This window comes from Halictus rubicundus, chromosome 1 (genome assembly GCF_050948215.1).
Source record: "Halictus rubicundus isolate RS-2024b chromosome 1, iyHalRubi1_principal, whole genome shotgun sequence".
NCBI classification, from domain to species: Eukaryota; Metazoa; Arthropoda; class Insecta; order Hymenoptera; family Halictidae; genus Halictus; species Halictus rubicundus.
Window position 1 is genome coordinate 16,623,055 of NC_135149.1, and position 23,428 is coordinate 16,646,482.

General features: G+C 48.6%; 4 protein-coding genes and 1 long non-coding RNA gene across 7 annotated transcripts; 3 read left to right on the forward strand and 2 right to left on the reverse strand.

The window, feature by feature from the left end:
* Positions 1-1,883: 1,883 nt before the first annotated feature.
* LOC143355796 (uncharacterized) lies at positions 1,884-18,354 on the reverse strand. 2 transcript variants are annotated; one of them, XR_013082561.1, is made up of 4 exons: positions 8,546-9,514; positions 8,129-8,429; positions 7,731-7,872; positions 1,884-2,023 (listed from the first exon to the last, which is right to left on the reverse strand). It is a non-coding gene; the product is annotated as an uncharacterized LOC143355796 (long non-coding RNA). The 2 variants fall into 2 exon arrangements; XR_013082560.1 differs by lacking the exons at positions 8,129-8,429; positions 8,546-9,514 and adding an exon at positions 18,225-18,354.
* LOC143355580 (uncharacterized) lies at positions 4,114-18,211 on the forward strand. Of its 2 annotated transcripts, XM_076790524.1 has the most exons (6): positions 4,114-4,349; positions 11,229-11,380; positions 11,474-11,564; positions 11,645-11,748; positions 11,987-12,384; positions 12,463-18,210. In XM_076790524.1, the coding sequence occupies exons 2-6, from the start codon at positions 11,266-11,268 to the stop codon at positions 16,219-16,221; spliced, it is 4,467 nt and encodes a 1,488-aa protein (XP_076646639.1). In that variant the 5' UTR covers positions 4,114-4,349; positions 11,229-11,265; the 3' UTR covers positions 16,222-18,210. The 2 variants fall into 2 exon arrangements, with proteins under 2 accessions (XP_076646639.1, XP_076646630.1); XM_076790515.1 differs by lacking the exon at positions 4,114-4,349 and having other exon boundaries at positions 11,008-11,380; positions 12,463-18,211.
* Positions 18,355-18,759: 405 nt separating the features above from the next.
* On the forward strand, positions 18,760-20,787 carry LOC143355446 (cyclin-L1-like). The gene is made up of 4 exons (XM_076790255.1): positions 18,760-19,101; positions 19,206-19,390; positions 19,470-20,054; positions 20,148-20,787. The coding sequence occupies exons 1-4, from the start codon at positions 18,871-18,873 to the stop codon at positions 20,392-20,394; spliced, it is 1,248 nt and encodes a 415-aa protein (XP_076646370.1). The 5' UTR covers positions 18,760-18,870; the 3' UTR covers positions 20,395-20,787.
* On the reverse strand, positions 20,773-21,645 carry LOC143355455 (leucine-rich repeat-containing protein 51). Its single transcript, XM_076790266.1, has one exon. The coding sequence runs from the start codon at positions 21,445-21,447 to the stop codon at positions 20,773-20,775; it is 675 nt and encodes a 224-aa protein (XP_076646381.1). The 5' UTR covers positions 21,448-21,645.
* A 515-nt stretch (positions 21,646-22,160) lies between these two features.
* Positions 22,161-23,406, forward strand: Borr (borealin-related). The gene has a single exon (XM_076790338.1). It carries the CDS (start codon positions 22,276-22,278, stop codon positions 23,137-23,139), a length of 864 nt encoding a protein of 287 aa, XP_076646453.1. The 5' UTR covers positions 22,161-22,275; the 3' UTR covers positions 23,140-23,406.
* The last annotated feature ends 22 nt before the right edge of the window (positions 23,407-23,428 follow it).

Genomic DNA, 23,428 nt, shown 5'->3' on the forward strand with positions numbered 1-23,428 from the left:
CGGGTGCACGTCACGGAGATCTGTACGCTGTACTTGCACACGAAGACTCGCATTCGGCTACTCCGATACGCGAACGGAAATAACGATGATAACAATGTCGTCTTTGTTGCTGGCCGCGGACCGAACGTGTTTGTCGTGGAAAGTAAAAGGTTTAGAGAGCGGTGAAGTAAGAACAAAGTCAACACGTAACCCGGCAGAGAAAGCAGCTAGGAAGAACGATTTTAATTAAACGGCTACCGAACGAGGCAAACGAACCGCAAAGTCAACCTTGCATTCAGAGATTCGACGAGTAAACACCGTTGAAGCGTCCCAGATACCGCAAATACGTATACCGAATTTCGCGGGATCGTAGATCCCGTTTCGTTTGCTTGCAACGATATTGGGAGCTTTGACGATGTTACAAGGTAACAACGTCTATTCGGAATGAAATCCGATCGTCGAAATTAACACTTTAAATATATTTTGAACTTAACAAAGTGTACAAGTCGCGTTGTTTTGGTTCGAGATGGTTTGCGTACGAGAAGTTTCTTAATTTTCGCTTTCTGCGCCGCATATTATGTCGTCTCGGATCTTTTTCTATTGCTTGGATAAAAAGTGTATGGGGTGGCTGAATGATTTCTAATTGATGGGTGGGTGGTGGGTTTTGGTCGTCGGAATAGGATCGTGTTTTGGTAAAACTATGTTTAGACCGAGATAAGTTAGGAGAGACAAAAATGGGAAACGATAAGTGGTTATTTGGCTAAGAGCGCCTTGTCAATGGGGTTAGTTCACGGAGATTTCGATGTATGTATGTAGTGTCCGAGTGTCTCAAGCTATTGCAGCCGACCGTGCATAATTCTCACGTTCGGTCTACACGAGACCAAACAACCGTTGTCGAGACTAGTCCGAATAGAATTTGTTGGAGACGCGACTGTATCAATTCCCAAGCGAGTCGGATGGATGCTCTTTTCGGTTTTCTGATCGGGCAAGGTCCGTCTTCGAGCGAAGAAGGATAAGATATTTTCGAAAGATATTTTTCAATTGCAGGCGGCCGCGTTTGCGCTCGAGGATGATAAGAGGAAGTAATGTAATGGGCTCGTGATAAAGCGTTGCGCAACCTCGTTTAGCGTTAGATTAGATACCCAGGCCGACGCATCTGCGCTGTTTTTCGGCTGGAACCAAAATGGCGGAGCCCCGAACACGGCAAGCTCTGTGCCGTTGCAACAAAGGCTCGGGGCTCCGCCATCGAGGAACAAAAGGAGATAGGATTCTCGGATCCTCGGCTGTCTATTAGCACCTGGATCGTTTTGCTCAGTGACTAACTATGATTCAACTTCGCAAGGAGTTTCTGCAGTATGAGAACAGTTTTGTCATTCCAGACCGACCATAATATTTCCTCGAGCGTATCTCAATCGTTGCTGAGTGTCGTTTACGAACAAGAATGGCGTCTGCGACCGCTCGATGACTAACTGCAGGTCGAAGCCCCGGTGTTTGTATTAATTAGTGCACAGGGGGTCCTTGGGACAATGGCAGGTATTGGGGTGCTGGAAAAATTTCGGCGTGATCGCCACGCCCATTCAGTACGCGTTGTTTCCGTGCACCGAGGGGTGATCAACATGTCGGATGACAGCTTGCAACGTGGACTCGGTGACCGACGCGTTTTTACCCGACACCTTGGGTGTTAATTGCTTTATGGAGGTGTGCAAATAGCTCGGCCAGCAACACCCTCTAGCAGGTAAAACGCGGGGAATTGATAAATAAGGTATTAAGGGAGCACGGGACGTAAAACGTTGCTCGTATACCCTGAATTTCCTTTGTCACCTTGATTATTTGGCTACAAATTTTCGCTTTTTACTGCAACATTGCAGTCGAAATAGTATAGATTCCATTGTGCTAGCGATTACCCACAATCTTCGACCCTACCTGCAGCTCTTGTTATCTTTGCTCGCAAATGTTCCCTGACCTTTGCGATTTCTGAGTGAGTTCTTGTCCATGTTTTGTATTATTGCTATTGCTCTCGCGATTCATCGGTACTTGCCTCTTTCTGTAAGTTAAAATAATAGACAATTAGCAAGGTCGCGCGTTTCGATAGAGTCAGAAGGCTTTTCGGGAACGTTCAGGGTGTTAAAAGGGATGGCAGAAGGACCGAGGGCTTTGAGCAACGTTAGCCTTCATTTTCCTTCGGTTTGCCTTTCCATTAGCGCGACGGACATGCATTTTCGAAGGCCCCGGGGTCTCTCGCGGGGGAATGCGGTATCGAAAGCCGAGCTCCCGCGATAAAACCTGATATACACCCCAAAAAGACAACGCGGCTCGGTCTCTGCGTGGCACAGCGCGGCGATATCGAGAGGCCGAAAGCACTCGACTCCTTTCGTACGGTACGCGAAATTAACATCGGCAATAAAACTCTCCGGCGTCCTGCACATAATCTATCTGGTTTTATCCGGCGGCGGAGATCCGTGCGTCCTGCCGCGGTCAGGAGGACAGGAACCGTGTCTCCGGCATGCGGGGCGCGGGTTTTCCACCGCAAACGGGTTTGCCGCGGGTCCCGAGCGGGTATAAGGGTACACGCGGAAATCCATCTGGCGGCGTCTCGAGTGCTGATTTCCGTTCCCGGCGCGCTGTAATTGGAGGTTACGATCGAAACGAGAAGAAGGAGGGAAAGGATACGCGCGAGCTAGGGGGTCGTTTCTGCGTCCGCGGCTACGAAAGAGGATCGGAGATGCACGGCGAAGAGGAGCGACGGCGAGAGAAAGACAGAAATGGAAAAAGAGAAAGCTAAGGGCCGAGAGAAAGAGAGAGGGGAAAAGAGAGTGGAAGAGAGAGAGAGAGAGAGAGAGAGAGAGAGAAGCCGAGAATGGCAGGAAAGAGGGGTAACTAGCGAGAAGGGTGAGGTATCGGCGCAAACGAATAGAGGGGAGCTCGTAACCGGGCTGGTAACGCGGCAGTCGTCAATGGGGTGAAGGGGGAGAGTTGTCGGGCACGTTGGTGTGCCCGGTCTAGCACGATGGTGTGCGTACACACGGTGAATGGAGGAGGGGTGGCCAGAAGCGAGCGAGCATAGAGGAGAGGAGAGAAAAACGACTCGCACAGGCAGGCAGGCAAACAGGCAAGGCGAGGCAAGGCAAGGCAAGGCAAGGCAAAGCAAAGCAAAGCAAGGCAGGCAAGCAAGGCGAAGCAAGGCGAAGGCAAAGGCAAGTCGAGCAACACGGAGACGGAGAGCCAGGTCTGGCGGCGCGGCAGGCTAGGCGGCTAGGCATCGGAGTCCGAGTTCTACGGGCACGGTGCTCGAAGGGGGGCAGGAGAGAGCGGTTGCGAGCGGCTGCGATCCGCTGCGAGGGAGAGACGAGGACAAAGAAGGCACCGATCGGGAAGGGGGGAACGGGAGGAGGGAAACGAAAACGGCAGGCGTAGCGAGGAGCGTGTGTACAGCCTGGAGGACAGGAGAGAAAGACCGATGGAGGGGGCTTGGAGGGAACGGAAAAGGGGGTGCGCGGCGAAGGGATAACCGGGATTGCGTGGAGAGAGAGGGGGGCGGCGGGAGGGGAAAGGGCATATCCCACTCGGGGTTTCGGTTTAGTTTGGCGTGAGTCGCCGTGGTGCTCGGTGTTGTTAGTGTTCTCTCGGCAAGTTCTATCGTTCCCACACGCTCGATGTCGTTCATTTCCGCGGCTTAGTTCGAGGAAACGCCACGCCGTGTTCCGCGGCGCCTTTGTACGGGCGAGTGCAGGTTCGCTTCGTTGCTTCGTTCTTTATTTTTTCCCTCGTTTCCCCGTACGTTTCTTTCCCGTTGGTTTTGTTTCGTTCGCGGCGATCCTGTGTCTCCACGGCCCGGGGCCTCTGCCGTGTTCTTCCGGAGCCCGACGCAAAAGGTGAAAGTACCTACGGATCCCCGCATCGCTCGAATCCGAGCCAGGGCTCGAATGACTGCCAGGGAAGCTGGTCGTTGCTCGCGGTTCACGCGATTCTCGCGATCTTTCTCGCGTACACGTCCCGTCACCGGCCACGCGACATAGTCGTCTTCGTCGTAGTCGTCGTCGTAGTCGTCGTCGTTGTTCCTGTGCCTGCTGGACACCCCTCTTCCCCGCTGCCCCCGCGCGCAACAGCCGCAACTTTTTTCTCTCTCTCTCTCCCTCTCTGCGTGTATCGGACTCCAAGGAGGCTGAGCATTCGGAGGATCGGAACACCGAGCCCCTCGGTTCGTCCCCTAACATCATCGAGATCCTGCGCAGTTTCGTGTGTGTGTTCGAGTGTTTCGAGGCTCGAGCGACCGACCACGGTCGGCGGCCGTCGTGCACGTCCGGGACCAGCATGCTACACCACCGTAGAGGATAGCGTTTGCCACTCGACGAACCATCGCATGCTCGCACGTAAGTAAACCCGCTCGAGTCGCACACCGCGCCAAAGTATATACCCGATCGCGCGTACATACAGAAATACAGACGCGCTTTCGAGCGTGTACGCCTGTGTGGACGGAGACCTACACCTCGCCGGTTCAACGCTGAGAGACACAACAGAGAGAAATAGAGGCGGAACGGGAGCGAAAGAGATGGAGTGGGCGGTTTCCTCCATCTTTTTCTCCCCCTCCTTCTCCGTTTCTGTCCCACTACCGTCTTTCTCGTTATTACTCTTTTTCCCCTCTCCACGCTCTATCCTCTCGCGTGTGTACCCTCCTTCTTTAACCTGGTCCCGTCTCTCTCACTCTCTCGTCTTCTCGCTGTTTCTCTCTCTCTCTCTCTCTGTCTCTCTCTCTATCTTTCTCGCAAGCGCGATACTCTACCGGCTGGCTCAAAATACACGCCGCTACCCCGATGAAACTTAACGAGCCGCGTGTTACCTTATAATCGATTGTCCCACCGCGAAACCATCTTACTCCGATAGTTAATTCAACGTTCATCGGTGACGACCCGCTCGAATTGAACGACCTGTAGAACGGAGTAGCAACTGTTGCGACACCCGACCGTGCGTTCTCGCAACCGTAATTTTGGGTTGGATAATATTGCTGCGTTGTTTCGCCCGAGAGAAATCTCCCTGATCGCTTCGTTGTCGCCTCTCGTATCATTTTTCTCGTTGGTTCTAGGACGTTAGCTACCCTCGGTTCCACGAACCCTAACCGTGGGGTGCGCGCACACAGGATGCACTACTTTTGTTACCAAAGACTAGAATTCCTCCATATCCTGGACATAAATCCCGTTACAAATTTTCGAGTACTCTTTTCGTCGCAAGCGTTGCTCCACTTGTACCTACTTCGTCTACTGAAACAAAACAAACGTTTGTCAAACGCTTTGCAGAAACTTTTAGATAAATCTCCAATTCGCTAATATTTGATTACTATTACTAGACACTGTCCCATGGGGTCTTGAACGATTATCAATAATTGCGCGAGGTCCTGGTAAAAATAAGTCGAGATCGATCTTGCTCAGACGGAAAGTTGTCCGCGACAAACTTTCGGAGCACAGTTGTTGGAAGACTCTTTTCGAGCTTGATCTACGATTATCGTAGGCATAGGATGCCTCGTGAGGCACTGGTCTGGCTCTTCCGGAGTCTAGAACAGCGTAGCCACGCCTCCTATAGCCACTGCCCAGAAAAAGCGGTATAAATAATCTAAACGAGTCGAGACAGTAAAGGTACACAAATGCTACTCGCGACTACGACAGAGTTGAAGTTGTACTCTTCAGACAGTCGACAAGAGATAGGGGTAGAATAGATCTAATACAGAAAAATGTAAAATATGTTATAAATGTCAACTATGTAATAGAGTAGAATGGAATTAAAAACCGAGTTCTTCTTAGGGCCATTGAGGCTGAAAATAAACCAAACTAGCTAACTAGATAGGGAAGCACGTACACTGGTGTTTCGTTCATCAACATTGACTCGTCTCGTTGGATCGAGTATAGTTCGAGGAGAAATTCTTCGGGAGAAAAACTAGAATTCCGCAGACTAAGCGAGAGGGGATCGAACAGAAGATGGTATAGGATACCGGCGTTTTGGAGCGGCCTGTATCGGTACTTTTTCTCACATTCGCGCCGCCTCGTCTCTCGTCCTCGACGAAATCGGTCGGTGCGCGTTCGCGATACGCGCGACGATGGAATAAACATCGCGGCCGATACGAGGGCGAAGCGGGGAGCGAGAGGATCGCGACGATACACTCTCGTTTCGCTCGAGCGTAGCCGAGAGCCGAGAGCCGAGCCGTGGCTCTCTCGGCTAGAGCGAGCGCGCGATCTATCCCGTCGCGTCGGCCGAAATCGATGTAACGGTCGGCCGGGACACGGGGACGATCGAAAGCTTTCCAGCTGAAAAACTCGTCGCGCCGCTTTCGTTCGGGGCGTTCGTGTCGCGATCTCGCAACGTCCGTTGCCTACGAGACACACGAGAAAACGTGTCCCCACTGATTAATCAGCTGGCTGCCTCGGCGAGACCAGATCCCGCCGAAGGAACGTTGTAGTGTTACGCTGAGAGAAACAATGGGCGGGAAACGGCTGGCTCGATTCCGTCCGAAGACCTCCGATGATCACGATGACGATAACGATGATGAAGCCACCGATTTTCCCCGTTCGCGGAATGCGGTTCTCCTCGTCGTGGCGCCTCAGCTGTTTTCGAATCGGAACCGCACCGCGGGGAGAAGACACGAGCGGAGTCACGTTATCGTCGCGTGACCGAGCCGGAATGCGACGACGACGACGGAAAAATCGCCGCGGATCGGTAAAAATGTGATTACCCAATCGTTTTCGATTTCGCGCCGGCTAACGCTGAACCGGCACCGTTGAACCGCATGTTCCCTCGACAGCGTTCCCCGGCCCGGAGAATGTGTAGGGTGACCTGTCCAGTGAATGAACATAATTGGTATCAAACGGAAAAACAGCATTTATGATGCCATCTTCATGTTGAAATTTATGCAGAAATTGTATTCTAAGTTCGCAGATGTCTTGCTACAGAGATATAATTTTTCTTCTACAATCTATTCGCCACTAAATTTATTTAGCAGTTGTTCGAACGACCTTCCACGTATTCAAGATAAGCATTGTTGTCGTGGGATTAGCGATTTGTATTTTGAGGTGGTTCGATGGTTTCATGATAAGGTTATTTCGATAATTATCATTTACTGGGCTGCCTCTGTTCATTCGTTAGAAATTGTTTACCCATTCCTGTGCCGGATTTTGAGTACAAGCTGCAACCATCAAATATTGTTAGAATTGACAGTTAACAATGACATAGCCTTCTTATAGAAATACTAATTTCTGCTGGCATGTAACGTAAGTGTTCATTCATTCACACAGGTCAGCTTATTCTTTTTTGCTAGCCGTCAGACGGTATCGTGTGGGATTCGATGCCCGATCGAACGGGCGCCTTTCTTCTGCGAGATCTCTCTCTCTCTCTCTCTCTCTCTCTCTCTCTCTCTCTCTCTCTCTCTCTCTCTCTCCCTCTCTCTCTCTCTCTCTCTCTCTCTCTTTCTCTCTGCACACGGTCGCTAAGGTTACTTCGAATCACGGCCTCTTCCGGCCGGTAGGGTCGTCGTCTCCCTACTCTCGTTTCTTGGGGCACGGAGAGCTTGTAGAGGAGCCAACAACGAGGGATCGGAGAGCAGCTGGGGGTCTAATCTGTAGCCTCGCATGGTGCGCGATAACGCAGCCGAAGTTTCGCGGGGAAAGAAATCGAAGCGCAGGAATCGTCTTAACGAATCTTAGTTCCTCGGGCTCCTCTTTCGTTCAGATATTTTAGCGCACCGACAAGAGCCAATAAGGAAATCCTACCAGGAAAGAATCCTCTGGATAATCTAGGGTTTCGGTTTCTGGATAAGTGCCCGTTGCAGTTCCAATATCGTCTTGTTGTGGAAACCCTGTCCACTTGCAAGGATCTTTTATCCCTCCGCAACTCCCTTCTCACGTAGTGTACCTGTAACATCGAAAGACTGTGATAGTAACGCATAAGTAGTTAGCTCGAAATCTACTGTATCTGGTAGAAAGAAGTTTGTCTTCACTACACTGAAGGGATTATGGCGGATGTATTCCTCGTATAAAATTACAAATGATTTCTATTGTAGAAATGATAAATAGGTCCCGTATTTTTATTTAAAACTTCTGTCCCTGACTTTTAATGGAAGAGAAAATCTCTTCTAGACACCCGCTGATTCCCTCCAGACCTTACGCACTTGAAGCTTTTGCGGTCGCGGACGGCCGCTGCCCTCTCGTCGGAGGTCCTTCGGTGCTCCACGATTTGTGGTACCCGTAGATTGAGATCGTGACTAACTAAAACCATGCCAGTTCCCGACACTAAACACTTCTCTAAAAAAAAAAAATAGCTTTCTCTAATCATGCACACCATAAATCGTCTCCAGCTGTTTACACGCTTCGTTATCTTGTAAGGGCTTCCCAAGTCCATCGACCGGTCCCTACAGCATAGTTTATAAACTCTGTACTAAATTCGAGTGTGCAACACTCAGATATCAATCCCTGGAAGATCTAAAACGTAGTATAATTTCAAACCCCCTTTCTCGGAAGGTTTCGCACAACATCCCAGTTTTCAAGTACCTCAACTCTTGAAGAAGCGAGTCTGGATACGAACTTACCCAGAAAAATATCTAGAAACGTTCCCAAACGAAGCCAACCTCTGTAGAAGTCGGAAGGTCCGGCAGCGTGGGGTCAAAGGGCGAGGGTGCTTGTGTAAGTTGAAACGTTGGGTCAGCCAGGTACGGCGAAGCCCCTGGCGATCGAGGCTTGGGGGTAGCTCGATCATTTTTTCGGTGCGATTGGAATCGGGTCTGTGGCATCATCGCTCGCGATCCCGCTCGAGAATGTTGCTTCTCACGGAGCAGATATAAATAGACGAAGTGCTAAGACATCGCGGAACGTCGGTGTGTATGCGCGAGAGCGGTGGCCGACTCGGGGTCCAAATAGTACGGCTAATTTCTAACGAGATAATTGGCCGTGATGCGCGGCGTGCCAGCCTTTGTCCGCGGCTAGGACATTGTCGTTGTCGTCATCGTGATCGTCGTCGCTAGAGGCGAGTCGAGAAACATGTTAACGCTTCCCCGATTCCACCGGCAGCCGACGAACCCGATCGGTGTGGACGGGGCTTTATTTAGGCACGTCCCTGCATTCGCGACACGTGCTGCACTCGATGAATAGACGACAACGACGACGACGACGACGACGACGCGAGCCTGCGAGCAAGCGGACGAGGAATAACGAGATCTCCGGTATATGCTCGTGAGGAGTAACCCTAACCCGTTAGAACTACAACGTACGAATACGCGATTGTTCGCGATTACGTCCGCATCCTTTGAAAAAGCAGCGAGCGAACGTTCGACGAACCGAAGAGAATCAACGGAGTTAGATCGGTGCCACGAGGACACCGTCCCGCTGCTCCCGTTCGCTCCGGAAGCTTAAAATCTCGCTGTCAATCTCGAATAGCCGCCGTCGCGGATAATTGATGTAATTTATAGGACAGTCTCAAGGGCTGTCGAAGTTCCAGTAAACGTAGTCAATTGTAAACAAATGCACGTAGCAGCTAGTCGACTGAATTACACTTCTCGGGTAGTTAGCAAAGGACGCACGCCGCGTCGGTGCTCCACTGTTTCGCCTCGTTCCACAAACTATAGTTCCAAGAGCGATCGAACGGGCAGAGAGATTTTACCGGAGGTGATCGACAGGCGATCGAAACTTTTATCTGGCAGTGTAAGGTCGCGGAATGACAAGCGACGTTCCGAATTGAGAATAATTCGTAGCCGCTGCTCCGTATCTGTCGAAGCTATTAACGAGCCGAGTCTCCGACTCGCGTACTCGCTCTCGAGGACTCGATGGCCGACAAAAACCGGGCGGCGTTAATTTTCTTGGGCAACGATAACGAGCAGTCGAGGAGCGGGTTTATCGCGGGCATCTTTCTCTCTCTCTCTCTCTCTCTCTCTCTCTCTCTCTCTCTCTCTCTCTGGGAAATAGCGCGATATTCGATCAATACCGGGCAGGTATTCGACGGCACACGCGTTTCGTTCGCTAGGCAAGGGCTGCTGGTGCTTGCTCTGTTTGCCGGTTCTGGCTGCGCCGCGGCGTTCTGCCGGCAGGCAAGCGGAAAAACGTAAAGGACAATTCTTTTGGAGCGAGCAGGGAGGAAGAGGATAAAACGCACCCGTATACCCACCGGGTGGTTGCCACCCGGTGGAGGGGGACAGAGAACGAGGCAACGGGATTCTAGCTACCTGAGAAACCTTCGGGAAAGTGGGCTAAACACCGTGACACGGCCTAACCGTTCCCCAGACCGCGTGCGATCTGTCCGAGAAGCTTTTGCGATCGTCGGGAATCGAGGCAGCACGCGTATTACTTTGTATTTAAACGAGGTGTTGAAATTCAGGCAAAAACCGTTCGAACTTTAGCAGTCGCTTCCAGCCTCATCGTGTTATTTCATTTCTGCATGTCTTGTTCGAGTCCAGGCGCTTTTGGATTTGTTGCCTGGGTGACGCGGATTTCCTGCACGTGTCACTCGAGTCTCAAGTTATACTTGCGAGAGAACATTGGTTTGGTACGGTGGTCGCTCTCTGCTCTCTTCTTTTTCATTTCCCTTAACCAATTGGCTGAGACTGCCGTTTCCCTCACCAATCTCCGAAAATTCCAATCGTCGAGTCCGCTTAACTCATAGTTAAACTCACGCCCACTCCGAACTTGCATTTTTCTGTGTCACCCATCATCTAGTTAGCTCTCCATCAGACATTCAGCGACACGTTTCTTTTTACAAATATCTCGCGACACGAAAGTTTATTTTCTCACTTCCGATTCAACCTGCGCTGTATTACTCGTAAGTGTTAAATAAATTCAGAGTTAATATTGTTAATCACCGTTTCATTCAGAAAATATGAACTGACAGCCTGGACAGGTCGTAAGGAATCGTTTAAACTCGCGTTATCAGAAGAACTGATTCGAGGACTGACGTCCTCGGTGACGTCACCCAGTTCGACAACGTCTCAACGCGATACAAACGAACACGCTAGGAACGTTTGTTTACGTGAACTAGATGAGTAATGGCGCTATTTCCGGGACGCGGACTGGATGAAATATGTCGGGCTCGAGTTCTCGCACCTTTACGAGACAAGTTTTTAAGCATACATCGGGATCAAAATTTAAATTCGATTCTATTTCTGCCACGATGTTCCCTCGTAATCTGCGACCGACGAAACTGCACCGGCGAGAGTGCATCGGTGTTCGTTCGCGTTGCGGTTTTCCGCAGCGTGGGATCACGTCGTTTTCTGTTTCTCGTTGCAGGTATCATCACGGGCAGTTCCGTTCCACAATAAGAAAAATGTCGGGACCAGGCAAAAGGACTTACCTCCGCGAGGTGAATCCCTACCTCGTTTGTCTGTTGTGCAGGGGCTACCTCATCGACGCGACCACCGTCGTCGAGTGTCTGCACTCGTGTAAGTGAATCGAATCATCCTCCGCGAATGATATCTCCAGAACCGACTACGAGAACGGATAATGATACCGTGCCGCTTCCTTTCTGTTTCCAGTTTGCAGGAGCTGTATTTTGAAGCATCTGAGCACCGAGGCCCAGTGTCCGTCCTGCAAGCATGTTCTGAACAAGGCGAAACCGAATATCAAGTAAGTCGGTCGTTTTATACTGTCGTCGCGTATCGAATCTCCATCGATGTTCGAACGTTTACATTTCCGTTTGCTTTCAGAGCGGACAAAGCGTTGCAGGAGATCGTGTATAAATTGGTTCCCGGACTTTATCACAAAGAGATGCGCAAGAGAAGAGAGTTCTACAAGAAGCACCCGGAGCACGGTAACCATCCCATCCCCGTAGAATTATTAAATTGTTCCTGACTAGCATTCGAATACATACGTACTACAAATGTTCTCGTCTTTTCATCAGAATATTTGCAGTTGTTTGCGCAAAGGGGATGCAAGAGCTGAATAACTTACACAAAAAATTTCGTTTTTCCGACGATGATCCGATGATCCGATGATCCGATGATCCGATTAGCCTGAGAAGTATGCTAACGCAAAATTAAACTTTTCAGCGGATTTCGCGACTCCAGAGCAACGCGGTGAAGACGTCAGCGGCAGATTGATCTTCGCACCGGAGGATGCTGTAAGTTTGAGTTTGGAGTATTTGCCGCCCGGTGCGGATCCTCTGACGATTCTGCTCAGCACGAACGACGACACGACTAACATGAACGGGCTGAACAACCAAAACAACAATAACAACAACAGTAGCAACCACAACGTGAACATCACGAGCAACCGACGGTACCTTCAGTGTCCCGCGCTGGTAACTATAGCGCACCTGAAAAAATTCCTGGCGCTGAAATACAGCGTCGACATGACGAGATACACCATCGAGATTTGTCATCGACGTGCTCCGCTTCCGGAGCACTGGACGCTCATGGACGTAGCGTATATTTACGCTTGGAAGAGGGTAAGCAACCCTCGTTCGTCTTGAAGCAACGCACAAAGGTTTTTCTTGGTGTCTAATGCTCTAAAATTGTGTTTTCAGAATGCACCGATGCGATTTTTCTACCGAGTAGCGTTAGAAGAGCAGCGATTAGAAGCACCCCCGCACGACAGGCCTTCGACCCCTGGTTTGGGGGCGAGTTTACCCCCCGCAGACGCAGCTGTGGCCGTGCAGAACCGAATCAACACGGAGAACGCGCAGGACGACGCGGAACGCAAGCCCGACATCGAGCAAACGAAGAATCGGGACGAGAAGAATCCGTTGGCCACTAGGAACGAAGTTCCGACCGAGAAGTCGAGGGTACCCGTCGAACAAAAGGTCCCAGCAGAGAAGTCGAGGGTACCCGCTGAGCAAAAGGACCCAGCCGAGAAGTCGAGGGTACCCGCTGAGCAAAAGGACCCAGCCGAGAAGTCGAGGGTACCCGTTGAGCAAAAGGTCCCAGCCGAGAAGTCGAGGGTACCCGTTGAGCAAAAGGTCCTAGCCGAGAAGTCGAGGGTACCCGTTGAGCAAAAGGTCCTAGCCGAGAAGTCGAGAGTATCCGTCGAGCAAAAGGTCCCAGCCGAGAAGTCGAGAGTACCCGACGAGCAGAAGGTCCCAGCCGACTCCAAGAAGGTCGAGGTGAAAGCGGAACAGCCTCTGAGCAACGCGGCAGTGTCGACGACGGTGACTACGACGACGGTTTCGTCTCCTACGACGAACACAACGAGCACAACGGTGACTAACACGAGCCCGTCGTCGAGTACCTCTTTGAATACCGAGGGCACGAAACTGATCAAAACACCCATCAAGATACTGAAGAACCCGGACGGACGGTACGAGGTGCTAAGAAGCCCCTCTATCAATTGGGGGACGAAGGAGCAGAACACGGAAACAAAGTCCTCGAGTCCCGAGTTCAGCGTGGTCAGTATAGGCAACGGGCAGAATTCGAACGGCGTGAAGATCACGCTGAAGCAATGCACGCCGAGCAACGCGAGTTCGAAGAAGCCGAAAGTGATCAGCAACGTTTTGTTGCATTGCGGCCAGCCGGACAAGGATAGCGCGAGCCCGAGCGCGTTGGTCATCCAGCAGATCCAAAGAGACCGAGAGAAGCAACAGGCTGCGGAGAAGCAAGAGAAGCAACGGCGCAGAGTCACGTTCGTGGAACGACCGGCAGCCAACGAGAAGCCTGCGAACAACGTGGTGAAAACCGCGACGAAGAAGCCGGCAGAACAGCAGGATAAAAAACAGTTCCTTCAAGGGTTCCAGCTGACCGCGAGAGAGGCAGGTTCGGAGTCTCTCGTGGACTCGAAGGCGCCCGAGACGAGTACCAGCGGGTCGCCTGCCGAAGCTCAGACGAAAGGCAACGCGGTGAAGAAGGAAGAGGAGAACGCGAAGATCGAGGCACCGACGGAAGGGCAGAATAAAAATTCTGTTGAGAACGCCGGTGGTGTTAACACGAGCGGAAACGTCGCGAGTAAAGGGCCGGCAACGGTCGCCGGAATTAGCGGCAATGCGCGAGTGAACGCGAACAAACAGTGCAGTGACGTGGACGCGCGGCCTTTCGGTTACGCGAAAAATTCGAGTGCGGCTACCGTGAACGCGGGGGCCGGTAGCAATCCGGCGATGGTCGATGTGTACACTTTCTCCAACGACCCGCCGATAGTCCCAGCGGGTGCGGTCAAGCGAAAGTGTCCGCCGGGCTTGCCGATCTTCGATATCAAGCGGAAGAGGCAGCAACAGGTGCAAACGACGCCCAAGAAACCGACTCCCGTTGCTCCCGCGCCGACTCCTCTGCCGACTACAGTGCCGAACAACCTCAAGTCGCCAAGAAAGATCGCTGCCGAACACGCGAGCCCTGCGAAGAGACCCGCTAACATGACAGTGGAGCCTGGTCCCACTCGATCGCCAGCTCAGAGTCCCAAGACTCAGACGAACCCGATGCTCTCGAGCGATACCAGAAATATCTTGGACGGCTGCGGTTTGAACATACCTGCAAGTCTCAGTATAACTCTAACCGCGCCAAAGTCCCCCGGTAGCAGCGGAGGATATGTCGAACCGAGTGATTCGAAGGACAATCGGAAGACCGCGCTGGGAAAGGTTAGTCCCAGCATCACTCTGAACGATCGATCCGTGGATCCTCGGGTGCTGAAAGCTCTGAAGGCGGGACAGATCAGAATGCCAGCACCACCGAAACCGAGGCAGACCAAGCAACCGGATCGAGAGATCAATCAACCGAGGCAGACGTCCTCCGGGAAGAGAAAGAGGGAACAAGAATCAAGGGACATTCTAGATCTGAGCGGCGGGAAGAAGGTGGACATGCACCCGCTCAGAATACCTCAGCCAGTCTCGAAGCTGAAAGCGAAGTCGTCGGTCAGAGACAATATGCCGAACCTATCTGACCAAGGACAGGTGGTAACGTTGATGGGCGGACACAGGTATTACCGAGCGCCTCCAGGATCTCTAACGCCAGCGGCTCATCGAGTGAACGACTGTCCTGTTCCATCACCTACGCGTACCCCGGTCTACGCTCCAGGACTTTCGAGTCCCATCAGCGGGAGTCGATCGAACACGAACCTCTCGTCCGTTTTCCCCAGTCTGCAGAGCCTCTACGCCCTCAGTCAAGCTCCTAATCTTCAACAATTTCAAATGGACGCGAGGCTGAGGTTGCCGCGACCATCCGAGGCGAATACCACAGCCATTAACACCGATAACCGAAGTGCGAACAGTAGTATACCAGGCAAGAGCCACTTAGCTGCTCAGTGCGCGCCGGTAAAACCTGCTCGATCCTCCATCGCGCCTCTAGCCGTGCCCATTAGCAAACAGCAGCAATCGAACGAAAGATCCGCCGCTGTCGCTTGCCTGAATCGCGCTATCGCCAACGAGATCAACAAGAACGCCGCGTTTCGAAGCAACGAATCAGTGGACACCGCCGATAGTGGACACCGTCAGCAGTTGTCTGTCCAAACGAAGTATCCCTCGACCATAGAGGGTAGCAACCGGTACTCGCCTCGGAGTACTACGAACAATAGCGGGGGCAACGAGGAGAAGGCGACCGTCGAGATAACGCGCGAGTCGAACGCGGAATCAAACGCGGAATCAAACGCGGAATCGAACGCGGAATCGAACAACGATACCAAGAAAGAGGACAATGCCGCAAGGCAGACTCCTCATCGCGAGGCTGCCAGCCCCAGGGTCTCCTCAACGGCTTCTCCATCGCCACCACCCGGCGACTCTAACGTCAGTATCAACAACGAGAACATCGCTGCTCGTAACGACAACGTGACGACCGGGTCGAATGGGATCGACAACGATCTACCCGCTCCGAGCCCGAAAAAGAACGCCACCCCCGCGGCAGAGGTGTCCAGCAGCAAATCTCCGGCCAGCCCTGACTCCAGTTCGGTGACCATCGAGAGCAGCCCTTCCAGCAAATCTTGCTCCACGGTGGAACAAGGGCTCCCGTCCCCGTCGGACGGGTCAAAGTCTTCCTCCGCGAAACCAGACAACCCTGTCGAGGACGCGACCATCGACACCGAGAAGAAACCCGCGTTGAAACAGTTGGACTCGAAGCAACTGACCTCGGAGATGTTCCAGAAGAGACTGCTGGCCGCGTTCCCTTCGAACGAGTGGGCGAACAATCCCGTAGCCGCCGAGCACTTCGGCAACTTTTTGAAGAGCTTGAACGCTTTCAAGTCGGAGGCGAAGCTCGAGGGGATCGCGGCGGAGAAGGTCGAGGCTCAGTTGGCGTGCAACGACGCCGTGACCGTTCGCTTGAACAACGAAGCTTCGTCGAAGACCCGGCCCGATGTGGCCGATCGGTCTTAACCACACGGAACGCTCTGTGCACGAGCGAAATGATTGTTCGTCAAGGAAGATAGCTACCGCACTGCCAGATACATGGGACACGCGAAATGAATTGGTCCTTTGCAAGAAGACCAGCGAGGGTCGAGGAGGAAGACGCGAACGGGAATATTTTGTGAAGTGGATAAGGTGCTCGTTCAGTACTAGTCGTGTATCGCGTTGCTGCACCCCAAGCTTTGCGGGTCAATTTCCTGTGATCCTACGGCCCCCCGTCCACGGGGCGTCGCGTCGGAGACGCGTACACGACAAAATGCCGTTTGCTGTACGCTTCGATACTACAACTAATGTAAAATAATAGACGTCTGTGACGCGACGCATCGTGGACGGACGGCCTACTTCTCGTGTCGCGCGAAATCAACTTCATAATTGTGCAAATGATTTCATCATTGTGCGAACACGAACACCGAGTGAACGTTCGCGAACACAAGCTCTTGACTGCAGTCTCAGTTAATAGAGAAAGGGTTAATCGCGAATCGGACTACAGAATCGACGCTTTCTCTGGTTCATCGTCAGCTCGTCTCGAGCCATACCGATGTTATCGAATGTCTTTTAGCGTGGATGAACGAATCGATTTGTATGATCTATTTTGAACGCCTGGAAACCTTAAACGCGGAGCGTTCTGCGAAACGGAAACGGAGGAAACCTGAAACCGGTTGTTCACGGAACGCTTCGTACGAAAACACGGTGTACCGCGTCGTACAATACAGGGAAAAGATACAGCTTGGACGCTGGAGATTTTATTTTTTCAAATTTTTTAAAAACACATACACACAAACATACACGAACGCACGCGCACCCCTCCCCTCGTGGGATTTTAATCCGCGCGCAGTTGCTTCGTCGAGTTGGATACGTTTCCGCGGAAACGATATCGACTCGTGCGATTCCGTGGTGTTCCACACAGGAATCGTTCCTATCCCGGTCCAATGGAACTATGCGATAGCAGAGTGTTCGACCAAGTACCTCGCATTGAATTTACAGTCTGCAGAAAACTCGCGGGTCGTTCAAGGTAGCCATCCACTCCAATCGATTGCCTTCAAGACGGCCCTGAACGGCCCGCGAATCGTGATTCCTTTTGATCTTTTCGCTCAAAAATCATTGGTCACTATGTCGCAGATCTTTAGAAAGCTTTACATTTTTCTCTGATCAATTTACAAAAACGGGAACCGAACGGAAATCCGTTGTCCCTGTACGAAGCTGTGTGAACCCTTTCGCTACTCCTATGTTGACCAAACAATGCCTCAAGATACTTTTGACGATATTATTCAAAAAGGAATTAGTTAAGCTCTTTTTAACGTTAATAGCAAGCTGACCGAAGCTCATTGCAACGACATCTATCTGCGAAAGGGTCAAGCCGCTAGTAAAGTGTAATTAGCGTTGATTTTTACTTACCGACTGCAACCGATCGTAGAAACACATTCGATTCGATGGAATGAAATTTGTGTAGTCGTTGCAAATGCTGCTTTTCGCAAAAATCTTTCCTATTCGTCTAACTTATGAATTATGTGCGTGAAAAGGGACGCAGGGACCGAAAATCGGCGTAGAACTTATATCCGGAGAAGCTTAGGATACAATTAATTGTGTAATGTATGGATCTATGCTATTGTTAGTTTTTTTTTATTTACCTTTCTTGCGTTACGTTTCACTATGAGTTACTACTATGTATACGTTGTACGATAATTGTTATGTTATGCAACTGTATTATATTATATGTATTATTTCCTGATCTGTATATATTTATAATTATACTTAGTCATTCATTCTTTGCGAGAATGTGCGCAAAATCCTATTACTCTGTAAGCTCGACAACCGTTTCTATTCAAATCGAATTTCGGAACTCGTGGGAACGATCACGATCAAAAGTTTTATAAACACGAACCGTATCGTTGCGATACACGATGGACATTCATTTTGAATAATAGAGAGAACGGACATGTAACAACTGAAGGAATATATTATTATATACCTACCTAAAAGTAAAACCTTGGTCGCTTTACTCTGTCCCTCTGGCTCGCGAACGATTTCAAATGTGTCAGCAGATTGAAAAATCTATGAAGAATTCAAAAGATCACCACTTGTATCTCTATTTGTATCTCTGCGGAACAGAGGATCGGAGAACAAAGGAATTAATACAAAATGACCGTTAAATTTTGAAATTCAAATACTCTGAAAAGGACCGTTACGTGCGCACTGCCTGCGTTCCGCAAACTATTAAATAGCAGCCCCTTGGAAGCACTGCTGCCATCCTAATAAAAACACAACTTGATATGAAATTAAAACAGAAGCTGATGAAATTGTTGAGTGCATTATATTGACAGATATATAAGAAACAAACATTATATATTTGTTTCTAAATATATTATCCGTATCGTTAATATTATATAAATGTTTACAGTGCAAGAACCAATAGTACCAACCGACTTATGCAAGTTGACTGCAGCGCCTTAGATGAAGCGTCGAATGCATTCGAAGAATCCTTCTATGTTCTAAGAAATGTATAAGTTTACGGTTGTATGTCGGAGGTATGGTGCTCGGAAAGATGAAAGGTTAACTTGCTGTGGAAATAGTGTTTGAACGACTAACAGTTTTGCTTGTCTTTGTGTCGTAAAAGAAAAAATGAGTAACATGAAAGAAAATTCTGTCGTTCCCGCGAAAAACGCGACGACAGGAAACACGAAACCGTATGGAAAGATCGTGTTAACATTACAGAACTGTCTTCTACCCGAAGAGAAGCTTAACTCGACGCCGTCACATTTAGATGGACTGGATGCAGAGACCGAAACCGATCTGCGAATACTAGGATGTGAGCTAATACAGATAGCCGGTATTCTACTGAAGCTACCGCAGGTAAGCGATTTAATCTGAAAGTAAACAAAATGTTTGTAAACGTTATAACCTCTCTAACCTATAAACCATACTATAATCGTTTCTCCTTCGATCACGTCAAACAGGTTGCGATGGCCACTGGACAAGTAATATTTCAACGATTTTATTACAGTAAATCGTTAGTTAGACATAATATGGAAACGACTGCAATGGGTTGTATTTGTTTAGCTAGTAAAATTGAAGAGGCACCCAGACGCATCAGGGACGTCATTAACGTTTTCAATCACATAAAACAGGTATCCAGCCAAAAGTAAGTGTGACTCTGTACTAACTTTACTGCCTTTAAATCTCTTGTGATTATATGCATGTTTCTTTCAAATCTGTTTCAGACCGATACAGCCAGTGATACTGGACCAGAATTACGTGGCGTTAAAGAATCAAGTAATCAAGTCGGAGAGAAGAGTTTTGAAAGAGCTAGGATTCTGCGTTCACGTGAAGCATCCTCACAAAATCATTGTTATGTACTTGCAAGTATTGGGCTACGAAAAGAACAAAGCTCTGATGCAGCAATGTTGGAATTACATGAACGATTCGTTAAGGTCTGATGTATTTTTAAGACATCAACCGGAAACGGTAGCTTGCGCGTGTGTCTATTTGGGGGCCAGACAATTGCAACTTCCATTGCCGACCTCGCCCGCATGGTTCTCCCTTTTTAAAGTTAACGAATCCGCCATTAGGGACGTTTGTCGTCGTATATTACGCCTTTATTACCGACCTCGCGTAAAACCGGAACAGCTAGAAAAACGCGTTGAAGAGCTTCGACGACAGTACGAAGAAGCTAGAACCAAAGCTAGGGGAGGGGATGTTGATAGTCACACGCCAAGTCCACCGCTGCCAAAACACCACAACGCCTGGGGTGGTTTTATCAGCCGTAGCGGTACACACGCGGCACCCGAAAGAACAAAGTCCCCTAGGTATGGTGTAATCTGAACACTTTATCTACCGAGAATTACTTAACGCATGCTGACTTAACATCTGAAATTTGAAACTCGCTTGTCTTTATCTAGGCGTTCAAAGTCTCCGAGTACTTCGCCTTCAAGAGGCGAAGGAACAAAGCATTCCAAGAGAAAGAAACATAGCCGAAGCAGATCCCGTAGCCATAGTCACGGACGTTCCCGGAAACCGAAGAAAGCACAGCGAAGACGATCGGGAAGCCATAAATCTTCACGTAGCCGATATAGATCTCGTAGTCGATCTCGAGATAGAGATACCGAAAAATCAAGTAAACATCGTAGCAAACACAGACGACATTGAATCTGTTCGGTTGTATGAAAAAAATTATTTCATATTACAACAAAGACACTGCGGGCGTGTTAGGCAGTTGCATCCACTTTGTAATATAATACGAGGCCTTTTTTAACCTCCGTTTCATTGACAGAGAACTTAAAAATAGGACAATTAGTTTCTGTTGTGTGGTACATATCTTGAGTTTATTTAATAACGCTAACTATAGGAGTTGAAACGAATCATTTGTAAGAGTGTCCACTCTAAGTACCTTGTGAAGAAAGAAAGAAAGGAAAAAAAAAGAAAAGTAAGGACGGTATCATTCTCAGAGAAATATTACGAATAACAATACTTAAAAGGGCGTGTATTTAATACAAATGCAATTTAAAAAAAAATAAAGTTTTATATTCATGTAGCGCCGTATATCATTTTATAGAATCCAGCTGGCGGTGCTCTCTTCTTCTCGACAGAGAGTATAGCAGAAAAATCTAACGATGATAATTGCGGAAGGATATGAACGATATATCCTCTGTAATATGGAAGATTTTCTATGGGATTTCCGTGCAGCGTTAAAGACCGAAGGTTTTGCAAATTTTTTAATTTCACAACGTCATTGATATTCGATATATCGTTCCCGTGTAAATACACGATCTTTAGATTCGGAAATTTTGTAATGTCATCGCCGATATTCTTAATTTCGTTAAAAGAAAGATCAATCCAGCTGAGGTACGCAGGATCATCGAGAAGTTTCTGCGTGAGACTCTCAAATCCGTCCATCGAAGTTAACGCATTATGGCTTAACCAGAATGAACACGTTACGAATCGGTCTGTAGGAGTTCGCAACGGGATTTTACCTGTTCGCACTGCTTGCGGACGTTTGTCTGCCAATTCTCTTGGAATAAAACGATTTTTGTTCAACCTTTTCGTTCTCAAAAACACAAATGTTACTTGAATTAATGGCATACCTCTCATGGTTGTTGCTTTTTTAAATGACAAATCCAATGGCGCAGCTATCATCATTTCTTGCCGTTCATTTCGTTTGTAACGAGAAAGCTCGTCTTCGTACGGATTGGAAACATCCATGATAAATTAGAAATACAATTGCTACTGTCAATCTAATTTAGAAATAGTTTGTCAAATACTGCTGGTGCACTCACTCATCTATGTTCACTCTGATTTAAGGTCGCCGTAATTTTTCCGAATTGATATAGACAGTCATTTATACATTAATTAATAATTGAAGCGAACGATTAAATGAATGCTTCGAAATTTTCGTTCACAGTAATTTAGAATCGAACAAATTATTTAACAGCGCGGTCTGATAAATTTGCCGTGGTCATTCTTATTGCAATTCAAATTGAAGAAATTGTACCGCACACTTTTCCGAACGCTTAAATTCTAGTATTCCAAAGTTCTAATAGAGCGCGTCCTTTCGAATGGCGCGCGTTTCTTGGCGTCGCGTTATCGCTCTATCGTTCGCACTACATATGTAGCGGGAAGTAAAGTAGTCGTGCAGTAACGTATCTATGTTGTGGAGAAAGTAGTGGTGTACTATGATTGGCGGGAAAGTACCGGAAAAGCCAAGGACGAGACGCGAGATTAGCGTACTACGAATTTTTGGTAATTTATTATCAATATTGGATTGACATAACACATGTTATACATTCATTTTTCAAAATCAGATTATAACAAATTTTGCGAAATTATGCGAGGTGACCAAAGTACCCCATTTTACCCACACTTTTACTTTACTGATGCCAAATTCGCCGCGCATGCGCATCACATCATCCACGAGCGGCCATTTTTCCCCAACATCTGGTAAATCTGTGACAGACGGGCACAACACTGTACGACATCAGAGACTGTAACGGACGATCCTGTCGAATTCGGTATTTGAAGCGGGAAAGGAAAATGCCGCGAACAAAACCTGCTCGAAAACCGAAAGAGTACCTGCAAGCCATGGACGAGACCGATTCATTGGTTAAAGATTTCGAGCGTCAAGCTCGTATTCGACTTTTAAAAATGGAAGCGGAGGCGAAAATGGCGATAAAAGGTCTTGTAAACATCATTAACCTTACTATATCTCGGCTTCCGGTAGAAGTACGGCAGATGACCCTCGGCGAAATACTGAACTCGGAAATCGACGAAGAGAAAGAGAATTGCGAGGAAGTTTCGTCGTCTGTTGACGAACATTTGTTGAAACCACCTGCAGTAATAAGAGGAGAGAAAGCCACAAAGAGAACTACCGCTGCATCCGACGATGGGTACGTGACCGAAGGAATTGCAACGTCCCGTGCCTCGAGAACTCAAAAACCTGAGCCCCAAAACAATATGAGAAGGACACGCAGCAGTTCGAGATCCAAGCAAAGAAAGCTTAGCGAAATTAATCAAGACCCTATAAAGAAATCTAGGAAATTACTTGGTAAGGAACTCACAAAAGCTGATCAATTTAAAACTCCTGCTACACTAAGGTCAAACTACAATGAGTACAATCTTGTGACTCCAAAAATCAAACCAAATACACCGTTGAACGTTTTGAGAAGACCAAGGCAGGGGGAGATGGTCCTTAGTATGCAAGGTAGTCCCTTGTTGGTTTCTGCAGTCATTCAGGAAGAATTTGCCAATCTTAATGTACCTTTGGCCAATGGGAATGTAATCTCTCTGCTACCCAAAGATGGTCTGCGCATGTCTCACATCCCAACTCTAGATGTAGAAACCAAGCGGCAATTAGAAACCCTGAAAAGTCACATCGAGAAAGTTATTTCAATAGAATGATAAATTTCTGTAGAATGTATTTTACTTGTGACTGCTACGAGTAACAGTGGGATAATTGATCCACGGTCGAATTGTATTTTAAAGGATTTGTTGAACTGATAGGTTAATTGGTACTATAGGTGTATCTTATATTTAAACATTTCTAGATTGTACTATTTTTACATAACGATAACAAATGCGTACAAGGCTAAGATAGCATAAGATTAATCGATAAGATATTTATGTAAAGAAATGTTTCCAGAATAATTATAATAAAAATTAAAAGATCCAATCATTGAATTACATCCAA